The 20,693-nt window shown below is 37.3% G+C and overlaps 1 protein-coding gene across 2 annotated transcripts; it reads right to left on the bottom strand.

Annotated features, from left to right (window-relative positions):
• Window positions 1-1,145: 1,145 nt before the first annotated feature.
• Window positions 1,146-20,392, bottom strand: phyhd1 (phytanoyl-CoA dioxygenase domain containing 1). Of its 2 annotated transcripts, none has more exons than XM_026929130.3 (12): window positions 20,212-20,392; window positions 17,187-17,227; window positions 14,396-14,554; window positions 13,564-13,639; window positions 11,562-11,609; window positions 11,400-11,455; window positions 10,598-10,660; window positions 9,932-9,953; window positions 9,327-9,455; window positions 9,026-9,142; window positions 4,448-4,574; window positions 1,146-2,895 (listed from the first exon to the last, which is right to left on the bottom strand). In XM_026929130.3, exons 2-12 carry the CDS (start codon window positions 17,217-17,219, stop codon window positions 2,850-2,852), a joined length of 876 nt encoding a protein of 291 aa, XP_026784931.3. In that variant the 5' UTR covers window positions 17,220-17,227; window positions 20,212-20,392; the 3' UTR covers window positions 1,146-2,849. The 2 variants fall into 2 exon arrangements, with proteins under 2 accessions (XP_026784931.3, XP_034167222.2); XM_034311331.2 differs by lacking the exon at window positions 20,212-20,392 and adding an exon at window positions 17,716-17,755.
• Between the last annotated feature and the right edge of the window lie 301 nt (window positions 20,393-20,693).

Here is a 20,693-nt window from a genome sequence, read left to right as displayed (position 1 = left end):
TTTTGAATTCTCGATTCTAATTGGTCAGACAGTATTGATTAATTTTCTATAACAGCAGCTTGGACAGTAGTGTCGAATGCAACTCATATCACAGGTTTATTTTAATGAGCTTGTAATAACTCCTTCACAGGGACTTGTGGAGCGGATAATCTACATAATCTAAGACTAACAATAAACCGATTTTTTTTTTAAAAAAGTGCTCTTATTTAACAAAGCAAAACTAGTAATCATTAATAGATTAAGCTGTTTGTAAGGACACCTTTATTTAACGTACACGGAAGGAGTCACACACTTTTCCACCACAGGGTAAGGAACATATTTAAGGACAGAGGACTGGTATCTTTTTTTGTCTTATTAACTTCAAGAGAGGAAAAAAAGAGAGGCTGGTGAGGGAATGGCTGTTTATTGCTGCTATAACAGGAACTAACTTGTTTCATGGCTGTTCCACTAAATGTAACTAGAAATGTAACTAGAAATGGTTAAAAACTACAACGATTCATTCGTAAATCGTTGTTAGGAATGTAAATTGTTACTGTCGGCAAATTGCTGTGGTATAAGAGAGGGGTAAACACTTCCAGACTTGCTGTTAAAGGAAAATAACAGCTTTGGGTCAGGTCACATCGCATCACGCATCATGTATTCTTTTCTTATAACCACACATCGCATTGCATTTTAATCTTTAGTTAGTATTTGAAAGAAAAAAAAAAGATTAGTGCGAGAGGAAATAAGTTTACCTCCATTGTGCTTGCAGCCAGTCAGCACCTTAGAATTATTTTTTGGCAAAAATGATTGAATATTATAAAATTATACAGTATGCGAGAAGGATTACACAAAAATTTTGTTAAAAAGTAAAAAAGAATAGAAAGTTGACGTTCTATTCAACTTTCTGTGACTGTGACTTTATTAAGGGTTCGAAACGTTATGGCTTCATATTTTAAAATTACAGAATTGTAAGAAAAAGTTTCAGGTCTCACAGTATCGAATGGGTTCCTCTTGGAAAAACAATTAGTGAAACACAGGATTAGTGTTCAAGCTCCACACTGATCTCAGAACAGCTTCTGAAATGGTTAAAGCAATTTGCATTCAATCTTAGACTTCTTAATCACTTCTTAGAACAGAACTGATTTTCCAATTTTTTCTGAATATTAATTTGTAACAAATTTATTCAGTGTTTCAATTCAAAAAAAGTTGAACAGCTGTGTGTGTTCTTTACTTTTTCAAATAAAGAGTTGCTTTGTTCCAACTTATGCTGCTCATGTGCATATTACTATATAACTGACTTTCATCATTACTATTGATTTACAGCATTAAGAAGTTCATACTATCATTACTGATTAGTTTATTATGAATCGTGCATCATCACCTAGCACAGTTTAAAAGGCTTACACGTAGTGGAAGTTACCAAAGTATCTGTAACAGTTGTGTTATAGATTTCTGAATAATACAGTCCTATAATAATAACAGTGTGGAATGTAGTGATGGTTCTTCCTATCCATACACAGGTTTGGATTTGCTATATTATTATATATGCTATATTGCTAAAGAAAACAGAGCATTATTTTAATTTCAGAACCAATAACACTATAAAGTGTGAGGTCAAAAGGTCAAAATCTTAAGAGTTAATAGTTACCATCAGTTAACTATATTTGTTAGAGACACCACAAAAAAAAATGGTGTCCCTAACAAATGGTGCTGAAAATGGTCAAAAACTACACTTTTGATTTTTTTGGTAACATCCCTAACAAATATAGTTAAATGATGTTAAATATATACTTGTCTAATGTTAGCAAAGTTGAATATACACTCACTGATGGATTTTATTTCATATTAATGAATATTGCTGTATTGCTACTGCACTGGATACACTCATTCTGTTCAATGGAAGGCTATAAATGGCCAAATGTTAATGTGACATTTCATATTAAAACATTAAAATGACCCCCGATTTGTTATTTATGAAGGACACTGATAATATACAGAACATCTTTAAATAATGTAAACCAAACTGGATAGAAAGGGCAAAAGGGGGATGATTTTTGACCCTTTTTTTTTGGACAATGCAAACAACACTTCAATTGGGCACACACACAGTCTTATTGACTCAACACTGAGTTTACAGACAAAAGCAAAAACAGAAAACAAATGATACAAGAACTGGGCTTTAAAATGAGGTTTCGGTTCTCGGCAGAGCAAGTCAATGGCACAAAAAAAAAAAGGTGTGTTTATAGCAGCTTTTCTGGGCAATCACTAGAGGGCAGAATGATTAGATGCAGTTTTCTGGCTTCTATCTTGTGCAATACATTACTTATTATTGTATTATTATGGATTTATATGTGCATTTGTAGAGGGACTGAATAATTTCTTAATCCCACTTAACCTAAAAAAAAAACTTCTCCCAAATGTCCACCCAAGGTTTATAGGATCACTGTAATGAACATTAAAATTAAAACGCACTTATAATCAGGTTTATAAGGTATATGAAGTCAAAGTCTTATTTATTAATTAACATCATGCACAATTATTATGTGAATTAAATAATTCAAATATATGTCTAAGAAAATATTCTGCTTTGTGCATGCAATAGGGAATAGTTCCTAAAATAGTAAAAACACTAAAATACTAAATGATGTACATAGCAATGTTAATGTTCCAAAATCATTGAGTTGTATGTTATTCATGATATACGAGTTCACTTTCTCAAAATCAAAAGAATAAAAATAAGTAGCACATAACTAGATGTAAGAGTATCACTCTGAATTATCTTACTAGGTTAGAGGATATTAATATAAAAACAGGAAATGAGACTTGCAATTAACTGAGAGGTTATAATAAAGTAGGCAGTTGTAGATTTAGGTGTAGAGTGATGGGAAGGGAAGCTCTTCAGTCGGCTGTAGCCTGTGTGTAAAAGAATGAGAATATCAGTGTGAAGAAAATAGATCTGCTAATTGGCCTCTGTGAAATTTTCAGATGTCCAAAATTTCAATAAAGTTGAAAAATCACAGCCAGGTCCGCCAGGTAGTCAGCTCATTGCTTAACAGAAAAATCCTGAAAGTCATGAATAGAACGCAAGTCACTTGCACAAGCTATCCGAGAGGTTCATGTTCACAGTTACAGTTCGAATGAAACGATAGATAAATTTATTTATATGCTGTTTCTTTTGGTTTTAATATATACATTACTAACCAGCAAACTACCATCCACAATATTTATGTCGTACAAGTTTATCATTTAGGGCGTACTTCTCTCCACTACTAAATAGGATTCCCATTCCTAGTAGGTTAATGAGATAAAGCGACAAAAAAGTTCCCCTGAAAGTTCTTTCTCTTCTTCAGAATTCACATTTTCATTTCAAATCATTTTTTTTTTATTTTGTATTCAATTATCATTAGTTTTTTTGGTGTGTGACTATTAAGCACATAATGAATAAATTAGCAACAACTACTTGTGCAATCCAAAACTGTGGGAAGAATGGAAGAACTGTTCAATATTTTTTCTATATTTTTTCTATTTTCTATATTACTGGGCCTGAGCTCATTGGACCATATCCATGTGGTTTGATCCCATGTTTACAAACCCCACCTGGTTCAAACTAACCTAAGGATTGTGGCCCATATTATACACTGTATGGCTAAAAGTATGTAGACACCTGACCATAACACCTTTATGAGGGTCTTCCTCAAACTGTTGCTATAAAGTTGGAAGCACACAATTATCTCTTGTGCTCTTGTGTCAGAATGAGCACAAATCCCTGTTGAGGTCATAGTCCAAAATCTAGTGGAAAGCCTTCCCAGAAGAGTGGAGGTTGTTCTAGCAGCAATGGAGGGACCAACTCCATATTAATGCCCATGATTTGGAATGGGATGTTCAATGGTAAGGTGTCTACATACTGTACTTCTGGCCATATACTTTTAGCAGAAAGACCCATAAACAAGCAGCAACTGAAGGTGGCTGCAGTAAAGCCCTGGCAAATCATCTCAAGGGAAGAAACTCAGCATTTAGTGATGTCCATGGGTTCTAGACTTCAGGCAGTCATTGACTATAAAGGATTTGCATCCAATTATTGAAAATAATCCTTATATTTATAATTATTTTAGTTTGTCCAATTACTTTTGAGCCTGTGAAAATGGAGGGACTATGAAAAAAATGGCTGTAATTCCTAAAAGGTTAATGGAACATTTTTGTAAAACCCCTTGAATTAAAGCTGAAAGTCTACACTTCAATAGCATCTTGATTGCTTCATTTCAAATCCATTGTGTTCGTCTACAGAGACGAAAATCCAAAAATTGTGTCACTGTCCAAATACTTATTGCCGCAACTGTTTATTTAAGATCAGAATACCACTCATTGCATATACTATACAATTTATATGTTAATTTTAGGTCATGTTCATGTAAAATGCCATGGAAATGTAGCTACCTACATAAGTCAGTATGCAATGCTTTCTCACCAGTTTTCAGGGCTCCAGGACGTCTTCTCAGACTCCATGATGTGGAAGGTGTAAACGTGACGTGATGCATCTGAGGTGTTCTCGGCGCTACGGTGGACCACTTCACCATGGATTAGAACCACACCACCTACGTTAATTATGAAAATAATTATAATTACTGGAAAGATGGCTGGAAATACGAGCACATTTCTGTTATAGCTTAGAGAGGCTTCCATGGACAGTAGTGGTGGATACGGGTTCGACAGTCATATTGACCAAGCTGGGGGTGGTACCTGAGGAAATGCAACTCAAGGACCACTACCATTGACAGTGGCATGCAAGAATAGACAGCACCGGTTTGGATAGCTGAGGTGCAGGACATGTGTATTTTGAACCTAGACTTTTCAAGTTGCAAAATGGCTTAGAAAATGCCACACTGAGTTCAATAAGGCTGCCAAGTGCTCAGCATATGAGTAACCACTCAGCAGCATGGAGGACATAAGCAACAGTGGCCTGTAGTGTGTGGTCCACAGAGGGACAATATCCCTGACGGACCATGTTCACTCAAAGCCTGCCAGAGAGGCCACACCCAACTGCACACAGATCAAGTCTGAATGGATCGGAGATGTTAATAGGGGAGTAGGTGTGTGTTGATCCTTGGGTAGCTCTAGCAGAGAAGCAACAACAACCTAAACCCACAGCAGCTAGAGCTTTAGGATAGCGTGACATGGTTCGGGCAGAACCCTAGCTTGCACTGCATGACATTGAAGATGTACCCTGATGCCACCTTCTGGATCACCAGCAAGATCATTGGTCATGCTTTGGAGATGATTCAGTGGGCAGCCATAAATTAGTTCCTGAAGGCATATCCAGTGATTATAGCAACTAAAAGAAAAGGAAGTTACAAATTTGCATGGTTTTCATAAAGAACCAGTGCTTAAACTAGAAAAAAAGTGCTGGTGCTCCCTTTTTTCCACGTTAGTGTGGTTTTAGCAAACCTGTAAATCATTTTAAAACTCCACAGTAAGCCAATGTTTGAAATATGCTGTATATTAATTTAATAAAGAAGACAGAATTAAGAAGATACAAACTATTCAATCAGTCGAAATATTAAGCTATCTAAATACTTTTTAAAAAATCTAAAATATCTATAATTTTTGGTTTTAATGCCATTAATACAGATGATTGTGTGTAGTTTGTCAGTGTAGATCTGAATATTTGACTTGCTCTCTTTCTGAGGTGATGTTATGTCATCTTCTGGCTTCGCTCATACCAGTTTACACCAGAAAGTGGTTAAGCTTCTATTTTGACAATCATTTCAATCGACACCAGCTGTATTAGAAGCTTGTAAAACATAAGTGCATCATGCTGCTCTTGTTTTTTCCCCCTACCCATACACATCAGCGTAAAATCAATTGAAATCACATAGTGATTGTATATGCTGTGGACTTAACTTCCACTTAGTGTTGATGTGTAGCCAAAAATACTATTATTATTAGCTAGATAGCCCATTTGATTTGATACTGATAGCTCCCAGTGTCCCTAGAAGCAAGAATGGAAACAGTGTTCTGTGCAGGAAGAAGGTTATAACAGTTTAAGAACTCACTACACAGGTCGTAGGATGTATAAAATGGGCTACTAGGGAATGTGACATCTGCACGCAATGCACACAAAATACACCAGACAATTACATACATGCCATATGGGACTGCACACCAGTTAAGCACTTCTGGAAACAAATCACTAAGGGATTATCTCGTTTTTTAAAAATCACACCATCCCACTCTCCCCTTCGCTCTGCTTACTCAGAGATATATCTGGGAAAACATCACAAAGGAAGACACAACAGTTCTTCGTACAGCGCTAACCGTCGCCAAGAAAACCATACTAACAAACTGGAAATCAAAGAATAACATTAATATCACACATTGGAAAAACCTAATAATCGACTACATAACAATGGAAAAACTAAAAATAAAACTATCAAAAATATATATCAAAAATAAAACTACCAAAGTTAACTCTATTTGGACACCACTCATCACCTACATACACCAGGGAATCACTTCGAAATACGCTATATTACCAAAAGTATTCAGTCACCCATCCAAATGATCAGAATCAGGTGTCCTAATCACTTGGCCTGGCCACAGGTGTATAAAATCAAGCACTTAGGCATGCAGACTGTTTTTACAAACATTTGTGAAAGAATGGCCCGCTCTCAGCAGCTCAGTGAATTCCAGCGTGGAACTGTCATAGGATGCCACCTGTGCAACAAATCCAGTCGTGAAATTTCCTCCCTCCTAAATATTCCACGGTCAACTGTCAGCTTTATCATAACAAAATGGAAGAGTTTGGGAACAACAGCAACTCAGCCACAAAGTGGTAGGCCACGTAAACTGACGGAGAGGGGTCAGCGGATGCTGAAGCGCATAGTGCAAAGAGGTCGTCGACTTTCTTCACAGTCAATTGCTACAGAGCTCTAAACTTCATGTGACCTTCAGATTAGCCCAAGTACAGTACGCAGAGAGCTTCATGGAATGGGTTTCCATGGCCGAGCAGCTGCATCCAACCCACACATCACCAAGTGCAATGCAAAGCGTCGGATGCAGTGGTGTAAAGCACGCCGCCACTGGACTCTAGAGCAGTGGAGACGCGTTCTCTGGAGTGATGAATCACGCTTTTCCATCTGGCAATCTGTTGGACGAGTCTGGGTTTGGAGGTTGCCAGGAGAACGGTACATTTCGGACTGCATTGTGCCGAGTGTGAAATTTGGTGGAGGAGGAATTATGGTGTGGGGTTGTTTTTCAGGAGTTGGGCTTGGGCCCTTAGTTCCAGTGAAAGGAACTTTGAATGCTTCAGGATACCAAAACATTTTGGACAATTCCATGCTCCCAACCTTGTGGGAACAGTTTGGAGCGGGCCCCTTCCTCTTCCAACATGACTGTGCACCAGTGCACAAAGCAAGGGCCATAAAGACATGGATGACAGAGTCTGGTGTGGATGAACTTGACTGGCCTGCACAGAGTCCTGACCTGAACCCGATAGAACACCTTTGGGATGAATTAGAGCGGAGACTGAGAGCCAGGCCTTCTCGACCAACATCAGTGTGTGACCTCACCAATGCGCTTTTGGAAGAATGGTCAAAAATTCCTATAAACACACTCCTCAACCTTGTGGACAGCCTTCCCAGAAGAGTTGAAGCTGTAATAGCTGCAAAAGGTGGACCGACATCATATTGAACCCTAAGGGTTAGGAATGGGATGGCACTTAAGTTCATATGTGAGTCAAGGCAGGTGACCGAATACTTTTGGTAATATAGTGTAGCTAACAATACAGTCCCTATGGATAAACCACACATCTCAAGCATAATGCTGACAACACACAAACAAACGCAACTGAATTACACACACGTACACAAAACATTCACAAAATCCAAAACTGGTGTTATACATGTTAATTAACTCAACCAACATTCCAACTACTATTCTTTGTACATCCCCCTATACCCCTATACCCCCCTCCACCCACTGTCCTGATAAGTACCATATCCATGTTGTGTATATTTCTTTTCTTGTCTATTGTTTTGTCTCATCTGCCGTCCTGTCTGTTACGTCCTACACTCACCAGTCACTCATACTAACCCTTAAATACAAAGTACAACACATCTACAAATGTGAATGAAGTAAAATAAATAAAGTCTCAATGGTCCCCCCAAGAGGGAGTGAGGGAGGGAGGGCGGTGGCAAGCAAGAAGGAAGGAAAAATAGATCTTGTTTTTTTGTGTGAAGAACTACAGCTGCAACTGCTAAAATAGTAATCATATATAGATAAAAAATAAAGAAATAAATTAACTTAAAGTAAACTTAGAGTAGATTTTGAATTTGTATGTCAGAGATCCATCTTATAGCACAGCCATTTGCCAATGATTACAATGATTCATTTATTAAAGAATGACACATTGTTCTCTTTAACTGTTCAGTGTTGTTACAAAACATCCATGAGACTCGAGTCTTTGAGAGTTTTCTGATTTCTCTGTAACATGATAAGCAGTGTTTTTTTTCCACAATAACTTCAAGTGAAAAAACGACAGGTTGGTGAGGGAACAACTGTATCTAATACATTATCATTCTGAACAATGCAAAATGCCATTCATTAATAAAATAAAATATGGAATCATCAGCAAATCACTGTGGTAGAAGAGGATTAAAACACTTTGGGATGTGTTGTTATTGGAAAACTTTGGGGTGGTAATAGTAACGTCGCTTCCTGTCAGGCCATATCACACCACCCTGTTGCGGATCTTTTTCCCATAACAGCCTGCCCAGTGCTTTTTTATTCCTCACATACATGAGTGAAGATGGCTGTTATTAAGCAGCTTCTAATTCAAATGTTCTTTATGCCATGGATGTAGATAACACTAGACTGAATAAAAATTGATAGGTTAAATATAGATAAACAAACTCACTAGAGAAAAATATTAAATATAATCAAGTCATAATGAAAATAAATTTAAAAAAAAAAACTCTCTCTCACAGACACACACACACACACACACACACACACACACACAAACACTACACAAGCGCAGGACTCTAACCTTTCTTGACAGGTGCTGGTACGAAGAGACTCTCATCGTAATTTTGTTCTCGACCAATGAAGTCAGTCAAAGGAAATGTGCCTTTTGGGTTTCGAACCATCCGCCTGGTGATTCCATCTTTTACACACACATACACACACATATATGTGAGAACACAAGGCTTAACTCTCAAAAAACACATATTCTTATTATACTACAAATGCCTGTCTTTGAGAATAGACCCATCCTGCTAAATACGTGTGTATATGTGTTTGTGTGTGTATGTGTGTGTGTATGTGTGTGTGTGTGTGCGTGTACTAACTCCTGTGCGAGCCTGGTATAAACCACAGGCAGCCGTTTTCGAGGGTTGCGTCTTCTAGAGCGATCCACACCCCCATCACTTGGCCCAGAGGCTCCGTGTACAAGAAGGTCGCATCCTGATGAGGCGTCACTAACAGGTCAAAGGGTTTTATTAGATCACAGTTTTCATTAGAATACATCCAAACAAGTTGATATACTGAATAATGTTACACTTTAGTTTATGTTGGTTTACATTTTTATAAAAAAAAAAAAAACCCTCTGTTTCCCTGCAGTGTATTATGGTAAAGGTATCTGCTCAGTTGTAGAAATGAGATGAAAAAGTAAGTCGCTCTGGATAAGGGTGTCTGCCAAAATGTCATGAATGTAATGTAAAGGCACGAATCTCTTCACCAATTAGAATGATAATGATGGCTAATAATTTGTCTTGCTAGAACAGATTCTCTATGTTCAAGCATTTGAGAGAATTTCAGATTTTGAAACAGAGCCCATAATATAAACGCAGTAACAGACTAATTCAGTTTTGAGGGGAAAACACTACATAAATAAAAATTAATGACATTAATGTTCAGTAAGGTGATGTTACTGCTATTAAGCATGAGCTCATACCTTCTCCACCAATGCCAGGTTGCTGGAAAAAATAAAAAAAACAGAAATGTTGTCAGAATCCAGAAATATAATGCATGATCTGTCAATCATTCTGAACATACTGTAATCCCAAAATCAAAACGTCTTCTAGCTTAAGATTCAATGATCTTACAAAAGTATTAAATGCACAAAGATGAAAAATCTTATAAGTATTGTACTTTAAGCCCAAGATTAAAATTTACACCTCTTTTACAGCAAAAGTTCATTTTAAAAAACGGATCAAAGACCATATACCTTCAAAATGTCCTTTTTTTCCAAAATCATGGTCAGGTGTACTAAATTAAAATATATATTAAATAAATTAAACTAAATTAAATATGTACTAAATTAGAACATACTAAACATACTATTTTTTTTAATCTTAGGAAGCTAAAATATCAGAAGTGCTTGATAAATATGAAATAACTTCAAGATTAAAGTTTAATATTAGGCCCAAGATTGATATATAAAAAAAACAACAACTTGAAACTAGAGCTTGAAATTAAAGATCAAATGGTTTATATAAACACTGAAATTTTTTTATTACGGTTCAGATTTTATAACAAAGAGCACAATACTTAAGCTTAATTTTAAGTCATATCTCAAAAGTCAAACACAACCACCTTTGAGATTAGCAAAGATTAGTACCTTAAAAATATACATGCTCTGCAAAACAACAGGATTTATCAGACCCAGTTTTCTAGCCAAGTTCTACACAGAGAGAGAAAACACACCACATGTGAATGAACAATAAAGAACAACAGAATTTCATACCATTTCAACATGTATTATACCACAGCGGTGTTGAATCGGTCAGAACGCTCCACATGAATAGATTAAAATTCTTTTTTTGATATGAAATTTATTTAGACATTTATTGCAGTCTCCATTGTCAGTGCTTTGTAACAGAAGTAAAGCTGAAATTTTCAGTTTTCTAACCCAGGAAATTCTTCAGGATGGAAGGCTTTGACAATTCTCCATAACATTACAAGCTACATGTATTATCTAGAGAAAAAAGGGGCTGCTGAGGGAACGACTGCTTAAAGCTGTTCTAATGTAAGTGATAACAGGAACTAACTTCTTTCGTATACGATCCGCAACATTAAACGTATCTATAAATGAATGCAAAAGTAGGACGTGCCGCTCTTCAGTTAAAACAGAAATTCAATTCTTTGCAAATTGCTGTTGTGTAAGAAGAATAAAACACTTATTTTCCCAAGTGTTATTGGAAAACATTCAACTACATCACACCATCAGGCTACATCACACCATCCAGTCGTTGATTACGTTCCCAGAATGATTGTTTTGTTCTTTACACAACTAACTAACAAAACTAACTAGCTAATGAATTATTAAGAATTTTAAATTACAGTAGAAATGCCTCCTCCAGATTGTTTTGCTAACTATAATGTGGTTATAAAAAGGAATCAGGAATCACAGTTGTCCTTACCTGGATATTAGGGGAGTGTGTGATGGATTTAAATAAAGGCTCATGGGCATGGAGAGCTAAAAGACACAGATAGAGAAAAAAAACATGAACTAGTTAACACAAAAGCAGATTTTTTTTTTACCTAAAGGTGACAACCTATTAGATGAATACAGGTAGACCCACCATGTCCGATTTTGTTTAGAGAGCGTTCCCTCGGGACAGTAAACTCCCCTGTGAACGGTCAGAAAAACAAGGTAAAGACAAACACTAAAAGCATTATGGGTCTCATGCGTGTGAGAACTTTGCCAGTGTTATAGCCCTTCATACAGTATATACCTTTGAGACACCAGTCATAATCCACACCACATAGGAAGACACGGGGTTAGAAGGTATCTACTGCAGGGCATGGTGATAAAACATGAAAGACACTTAGCACAACTGAACTATCTACACACTACAGAAGTGTGACACAGGGGTGGAGGAAGCTTATCACAAACACCCTGGTACCAAAGAGTAAAAGACACTTCTTGTATATAGAAACTCCAATTGTTGCCTGCTACAGACATGGAACAGATATATAGTGCCCTGAAGCAGCAGACCATCCAGCCAGGTCTCTCAGGCTGGCCACATACAGTATCTGGTGCAATTAATATAAAGCTGGTTCACTAAAACACGATAACAGCATGAGCCTTGATAACAACATGATCCGTTAAGTACGGGAACGCAAACGGGATCATATGCGGCTCAGAGGCGTACGTTGGTGTCCACTAGTGAAAATGCTTCTACGGTATTTTGCGATCTCATTTAATACAACACTTTTCATGACAAATCATATTATTGTCAACAACTTGAGTGAAAAGTAGAATCCTTGAAATATTTACATGAATTTCACAGTTTCGTAGTATTTGCTACGTCCCCTTTTTGCTTTAATGACAGTGTGCACTCGAGCTGGCATGAACTCCACAAGTTTGTGCAAAAACTTATGATCCATTTTAGATCAAATCCAGCAGCGTGTCGTCTGAACACATGCTTCAACAGAAGAGATTAGGCATGAGGAAAATCTGACCTTTTGTACAAAGCAGTTAACATGATCAATATCACAAATATGCTTACATTTAAATAGGGACATAGAAATAGTGCAGCTTGAATATTAAATATTCAAGATATTGAAGGGTTTTTTCTTTGTTTTAAATATTTAAACAAAATTCTAAAACCTTCTGTTTATTTCCAATTTTAAATGAAAAAAAAAAAAATCCCAGATTTTCAGATTTTTTTTTTTTTGTGGTCTCAGACTTTTGGACCCCATTGTATCCATTCCCTCACATTACCAACAGGGGTGGTCAGGGACACATATGGCTACATTACATTTGTAGTGTAACGTGGTTCGTTGTTATGACAACACTGAAGAAACCCCTGGTCACCAGTGTTACCAGGGTCGTGGTTTCACCCCACTGAAAACCTGTGGAGTGCGCTGAACAGGACCACAGAGAGGACTTCAGACCCTGGAGGATGTGGAGAGATCACTGTATTGACGAGTGACTCTTTGTGATTCTTTGCTCTGTATTCGTCAATCTCATTAACAGTTATAGAAGACTACTCTGTGCTGTTATGTTGGGAAAGTGAGAATGCACAATGTACAAGGGTATTTATTTTCTTAGAATAAATTTCTCTCATATAGTCAGTCTGGGATAAACCGAATGAACCACAAAGACATTATTTTACAAATCTGTATCAAGGCTGTCAATAATTCTGAAGCTGGCTGTATATATTTTGGGTTATAAAATGCTTGTCTTTCTTATTATTATTCAAACACTGTGCATTTTACTTGTGTGTTTCTTTGTCACAAACTATAAAATGATTCACGTAAATTCAGCAATAAATATTTACATATTTATATAAATTATTATTATATAAATAATATTTATATAAATATTATACTATTTATTTACAATAAATAGTAGAATAGTATTTAGATATTTATAATATATTATAAATCTATGATTAAATGTGCCCATTAGACTGTTTTTCGATAAATAAATATGAATAATATTATTTATTTTATTTATTTATATTATTATTATCATTATTATTATTATTATTATTTATTTATTTTTTTAAATAAATATTTTTTTTTCCGTAATATTCAAATTAGTAGTAATATAATTCACCCACATCTCCTACAAACCATTTTCATCGAAAACTCCTTTTTCGAAGAAAAAGCGGACCTTGTCCCCACTTGTGATGAAGTAATCTGCATTTCCCTGAAGAAAGACAAACAGAGAGGCAAGTTAGTGGGTCATTAACAGAGATCTGAGCTGAATATTGAGGGTTTGGAGCACAACAACTACAATGGCAGAATCCTAGGAAATGTAACTATATGATTCGTTTTACTATTATACAGCTCTACTCAATTCTCACTAGTAGCTCAGGGAGACTACTACAGACAGGTGACAATTTAAAGGAAAAAACAACATAATACAAGCGTGTTAATAAGATGTTGGGTCGCTACGAGCCTTCACAACAGCTTCAGTGCACCTCGATATAGATTCTATAAGTTTCTGGAATGATACTGGAGCAAGGAACACCATTCTTCCAAAAAGATATTCCTGCAGTAGTGTTTTGATGATGGTGGTGGAGAACGCTCGGGACCATGTCGCTCCAAAATCCTCCACAAGTGTTCACCTGGGGTGAAATCTGGTGACTGTATAAGCCATAGTATATGATTTACATAGAAATAGGATAAAGGTCATCAGTCAGACGAACTTTAGATTGATTTGCAGAGGCTCTTCCCTCTACGAGAACAAACCCTGCCAGAAAAAATGCTTCCAAAGCATGAGAGCGACTTTTTTTTTTTCTTTAATTTGTCACCTATCAGTAATCTGAAATCTTACCTGCATCTTTCCACACCAAATTTTATTTCAGAACACAAAAAGAGCAAAAAAAAAAAAAGGTTTGTTATTTAGTTTTAGTATTGTTCCTAATGTACTAATTTAACATGAATGTTAAAGTAACATTACCTGGCTCTTCAGCTGCTCGTCATGATCGGTGGAGAATTGAGTGCGGCAGTGAGCTGGAACATCCATCTGCTGCACTATTTCACTCATGCGTTCTCGCAGCGCTTCACACTCCTCTGGGCTGAAGAATCCTTCCAGAACAAGGTAGCCATCTTCACGGTACTGCCATTCAAACCAATGTACATTGTGAGAAAACATTACCAATGCACACAACATGTCTACCACCCTAATTCCATCTCAGGAGGGGAAGGTGGTATTAAAATTTAGTAGTACGACTCTCATACAACATGCTCCCTGATTACAATAACCTTAAATCAGAGGGCAGGTTAATTAGCTGATTAGTTCAATTAGTTGTATTATAGCAGACGTAATAACAAAGTATCCAGGGTAGAGCCAAGGCTTCTTATAAGTTCAAACATTGGAAATTCTTGTTATTTTAAGGCCTTTCTTAGGCCCTGCCCTTATATGTACAAATATAGCTTTGAAAATGAAGTTTTTACACTATAAATACACTATATGGCCAAAAATATGTGGCCAACTGAGTTTTAAACATGGATGTGCACAAAGTGAACATCCCATTCCACAACCACAGGTATTAATATTGAGTTCCCGCTTTGCTGCTATAACAGGCTCCACTCTTCTGGGAAGGCTTTCCATTCGATTTTGGAGTGTAGCTGTGGAGATTTTTGCTCATTCAGCCACAACAGCACAAGAGGTCCGGCACTGATGTTGGGCGAGGAGGCCTGGGGTGCAGTCGGTGTTCCAGTTCATCCCAAAGGTGTTCGGTGGGGTTGAGGTCAGGGGTCTGCGCAGGTCACTCGAGTTCTTCCACTCCAACCTTGGCAAACCAAGTCACTTTGTGCACAGGAGCATTGTCATTGTCAAGTTTGGGCCTCTTAGTTCCACTGAGGAGAAATTGTAATGCTACAGCATACACAGACATTCATGACAAATCTGTGCTTGCAAGTTTGTGGCAACATCTTCAGGAAGACCCTTATGTGGGTGTAATCAGGTGTCCACATACTTTTGGCCATATAATGTATCATAATTATGAGTTGAGGACACTTGAACTCCACCATAATGTCATAATTACAACTCAGGAACTCCATCCATCCATCATCCTTACTGCTTATCCTACACAGGGACGCCTGGGGACTATCCCAGGGAACTCAAGGTGGGGGACACCCTGGACGGGGTGCCAACCCATCACAGGGCACAATCGCACACACACACACACCCACTCACACATTACGGACAATTTGGAAATGCCTACAACGTGTGTCTTTAGACTGGGGGAGGAAACCGGTGTGCCCGGAGGAAACCCCTGAAGCACGGGGAGAACATGCAAACTCCATACACATAGGGTGGAGGTGGGACTCGGACCCCCAACCCTGGAGGTGCGAAGCAACAGCGCTAACCACTAGGTAAAAATAAACTTCTTGCTTATACAAAAAATTGTCAATCAAAACAAAAGAAGTTTGTTTTGCCACACCAATCCTCATCACAACCTCCGAACTCATACGCACAAACTTCCACAGAGCACTTGAAGGCAGCATGATGCTTTTTTACAGCATTGAACTGCAAAAAAAAGGAGAAACCAACATGATTAAAAGCGCATTCATTTATTCATTCATTCATTCATTCATCTTCTCTAACTAGGTCAGAGTCTCAGTTGGACAAAAGTTGTAAAAGAAAAAGTGACAAATATGAGGATTGATATGGCCTGACACTGAAGTGGATCTGCTTAATGTTACTCTTGTCGTGGAAAACTTTTCTCAGTTCAGAAAAAAGAAAAATACCTTTCCAAAGTCAAAGGGTTTTGGATGCCAAAAATCAGCCGTTATCAAAACAACCGACGAAGCCGAGATCATCGATTAGTAGATCATCTAGATCATCTGATTTACACAGTCATGGCCCATGCTTTTATACAACACTAAAACAGAGGTGGAGTTTTCTCATTTTTTTCTTTTAAGCATCCCCCTGGCCTCTTGCCACAATTGTTTCAATATCCCTATACCTTCTCTTTAATTGTCGCACAAGCTCAGCTAGTCTATTAAACAAAATGATTAATATTAATATTTTAACAATACACTGTTTAAGAAATCACAAATATTACAGGTAGAAAAGATACATACTTAATGTTGATTCACACACACATATATTCCTGTAAAATTATTCTGGAAATGCTGATTTAACAGAAAGTCACATTCTCTTCATGATTCAAATGTACTGAATATATATATAATATAATCTCTTCTCATTGCTGATTATTTTAAGTCTTGATTGGACCTGATTATGGATTATTGTGTATTAATCATATTTAAATCATCCTCTGATCTTACACTTGATTGGGGCTGATGAGGAATAAGAAATTACAAGACCACAAAGTGACCACCTGTTCAGCAGCTGTGATGAAACAGAGCCACAGAAACACTTTCATAACACGCAACTCATAAAAACAAACAAACAAACAAATAAATAAATAAATAAGGTAATTAGCATGCGCAAGTTGGCATTGTGACGTCAGCGTTCTCCTTTTTCACACGGAAACACTGAAAGCTTTTCCACTCCTTATTCTCCTCTTCAGAGGGTCGTTTGGAAAAGCTTCGGGGTTTTTTTTTCCAGCGACCAAAAACGCCGTTTTCGAGAGGACAAGAGGAGAAAACCGCGTTTACAAAAACAACTATACACGTTTGGACGAGTCCTTATTCAGAAACCTGGAAATTCTGCTGAAATAAGTTGTTATATTGTTATGTGCGAGAGAAGAGGTCAAGCATGTAGGGTTTTAACTCACCTTTTGGACCTCTTGCTGTGTTAAGACATCCATACTTACTCCTGCAGAGAGAGAGAGAGAGAGAGAGTGCGTGACAGAGATAGTGTGTGTGTGTGTGTGTGAGAGAGAGAGAGAGAGAGAGAGACAGTGTGTTTGTGTGTGTGTGTGTGTGTGTGTGTGTGTGTGTGTGTGAGAGAGAGAGAGAGAGAGAGAGAGAGAGAGAGAGAGAGTGTGTGTGTGTGTGTGTGTGAGAGAGAGAGAGAGTGTGTGTGTGTGTGAGAGAGAGAGAGAGAGAGAGAGAGAGAGACAGTGTGTGTGTGTGTGTGTGTGTGTGTGTGTGTGAGAGAGACAGTGTGTGTGTGTGTGTGTGTGTGTGTGTGAGAGAGAGAGAGAGTGTGTGTGTGTGTGTGAGAGAGAGAGAGACAGTGTGTGTGTGAGAGAGAGAGAGAGAGAGAGAGAGAGAGAGAGAATAAACAGTCTAATCTGATTCTTCCAGCTGTGTATACATATAAGATAGCAAATGATTAAATAGCAGGCTAATGCAACTAACTTGTATTACAGATGTTCCCCAACATTAAACATAACTATAAATGAATAAAAACTATGAGGTCTTCTTCAATAAATTACAATTTGTTATCATTTGTTACAAATTGCTGGAATAAAAGCACTTCAGGATCTGTTCTTATCCAAGGGGAGGCTCAGGCATGGGATTGGCCCGTCTGCAGCCCACCCACTAGCCCAGGCCCATCCCACTTCAAAAAAAAAAACAAACCAAAACCCTATCACAAGATCAGATCCACTCCAAATGAGTTTCAACAATATTAAACATTATGACATTTTCCAATGAAAAAAGTTTAAGCTTATTAAAACCTTGTTGCATGACACACAAGTGTATAAAATTAAGATGTTTTTAACATTCAACACTGTAAAAAAAAAAACAACTTGAAAAAAGCTGAAATGACTGGTTTTCATGTGATGGTTGAGCGAAAATCCATGAAAATGTCAGTACAGCTACGATTACTACACTTATTCAGCCTAACCAAAGATATTTTTCATTGAACTTTAGCAGAATTTGTATAATTGTAAGAGAACCCCTAGCCTAAACTAAAGCTAATGAATACACAATTTAATAAATATCAGACAATATGATAGAATTCAAACAAGTATAATATCACATTACAGTATTAGGAACAAATATCAGTACATCTCTATAACTGAAAAGCCCTTGACATAAAGGACAGCTGATGTCTTTTGATGTGACTAAGTGGTTGTACCTCTTGTACCTAAGTCCTCTTGTTTTGTAAGGAACAGTAAAACATTTTGAGGAGGTAGAAATAAATAGAAATCCTGTCCAATTCTTTTTTGATGCTTTCACTCTTCTCCCCTCTAGAGATAGCATGCTGTCATGCCTTTGCCCAATGTGTTTATACGTCTCCTCAGGTTCTTTCACGAGGTCTTTCACAAGGCTTTTCAGAAAACAGGGGATGCATACTCCAGAGCAGGCCAACTGAATGTAAAGTAAATGTGAAGATAATGAAACCATAGTTGAACTTTTCAATAAATGTTAGCAATACGGGTATCCCATGTTGGGTCTGAGCTGATCTGGACTCCGAGAGCTTAAAAGATTGCACTAGGGCCACACCTTGACCATGCAGGAGAAGAATAGGAGGATTAGGTCTGTTGTGAGGCTTCCTAAAACTGATTGACCTTCGTGTGAAGAACATTTACCGAAAGGCAGAAGAACTGGCTCCAAGGAACAACTGCATCAGCTGCAGCATGCATTTGACCAGGCAGAGTTTTGATTAACAGTTCATATAAAGTCAGGTCGACTTTTGTCAACAGTTTTTTGACAACAGAAGATAACAGTTTGTTGTCTTCCCACCAGACAGTTACTTACGGTTAACTAAAAATACTTGCGTATACCAAGCAAGGCTAATGTGGATAAAAGCTGACCACGATCTATAGTGTCAAAAGTACTGGAAAGGTCTATAAAAATGTAGGTACTGCATCAGTTTCACTCTGCCAACCACACTGCAGCATGCAATAAGGCAGACAGTTGAGCTATTCTTCATAAAGCCATGTTGTGAGCCTCTAATAGAAAATCTAATTTCGTTGAGCAGGATGTTTTTTTTTTAAAAAATCCCCTAAAAAAAAGGTGCATCAATAACTGGTGCTAACTCCTCATTATATTCATTTAACACCCATATAGGAATCCCATCTTTCCCTGGAGACTTGCAACCGTTCAGTTTCCTAAGAAGCAATTTTACACTCACCGTCCACTTTAATAGGAACACCTGTACTTATGCAGTTATCCAAGCATTTAATCATGTAGCAGCAGCACAATACATAAAATCATGCAGATACAGATCAAGAGCTTCAGTTAATGTTCATAATCAACCATCAGCATGAAGAAAAAGTGTGATCTCTGTGACTTCAACTGTGGCATGGTTGTTGGTTTTGAGTATTTCAGAAACTGCTAATCTCCTGGGAATTTCACACACAACAGTCTCTAGAGTTTGCACAAAATCAAAGAAATCTGAACTGAGGTGAAATTTGTTTCTTAAAAGGAATTTCAATGACTTATACTGAAAGTTATCCAGCACCCAATGCCCCTCCAGGATTATTGTAATGTGTCTGTGAAATTCTTTGGTATTTCTGTTGTTTTTTTTTTTATCCCAAATGAAAAGCATACGTTTCACAGTGCCTCCTGCACACAGGCATGCACTAATTAGTTTGCACAAATGTCATGCAGCAAATTAAATAAACATATGTATATAAATTTAACATATATATGTATATATATAAATTTACCAGTGATACTCAGAGAGGGCAGGTTAAGCAGTTGATTAGTTCAAGTAGTTGTCTTAAACCAGACAGTCCAACAACATATCCAAGGTAGAGTCAGGGCTTCTTATAAGTCCAAATATCAGAAATTCTCATAATTCTAAGGCATGTATTGGACAAAAATGTGGAAATTTCCTTCTGATATATGTAATTATACACTTATTTGCTCGAGAAGACTTAAAGAATGTAGGTTTTGACTCACCTTTTGGACGTCCTGCTCCGTTAAGATGTCCATACTCACTTCAGCAGATTGAAAGAGTGATTATTTGTTCATGTGTATTTGTTTTTGCTCTGTGTTTTCCATCATTTTATTGCTATTTGCACAAAAACAAGAAAAAAATTGGTCATTTCAGTGCTGTGGAAACTTGTAACTGCTGTAACCTATAAAGTCATGGCAATAAAGCTCATTGGATTTAAATGAGAGAGACAGACAGAAAGAGAGAGAGAGAGAGAGAGAGAGAGAGAGAGAGAGAGAGAGAGAGATTAGGTTATCCGGGTACTTGAAGGATCAAGTGATTTCGGCATGTCAAACCTGATTACAGTGTAACCATGGTGATCCAGTAACTGGATTTAGGTCAGAGTTTCTCAGCTCCAGTGCTGGAAATCCACTGCCCTGTACAGTTTCACTATTTCCCCTCATCTGACATACCTAATCCAACTCAAGCAAGGTTTAATAATGAATTA

Source organism: Pangasianodon hypophthalmus, chromosome 15, assembly GCF_027358585.1.
Source record: "Pangasianodon hypophthalmus isolate fPanHyp1 chromosome 15, fPanHyp1.pri, whole genome shotgun sequence".
Taxonomy (NCBI): domain Eukaryota; kingdom Metazoa; phylum Chordata; class Actinopteri; order Siluriformes; family Pangasiidae; genus Pangasianodon; species Pangasianodon hypophthalmus.
The sequence above is the reverse complement of the archived record's forward strand: the minus strand, read 5'-3'. Positions and strand labels throughout refer to the sequence as shown.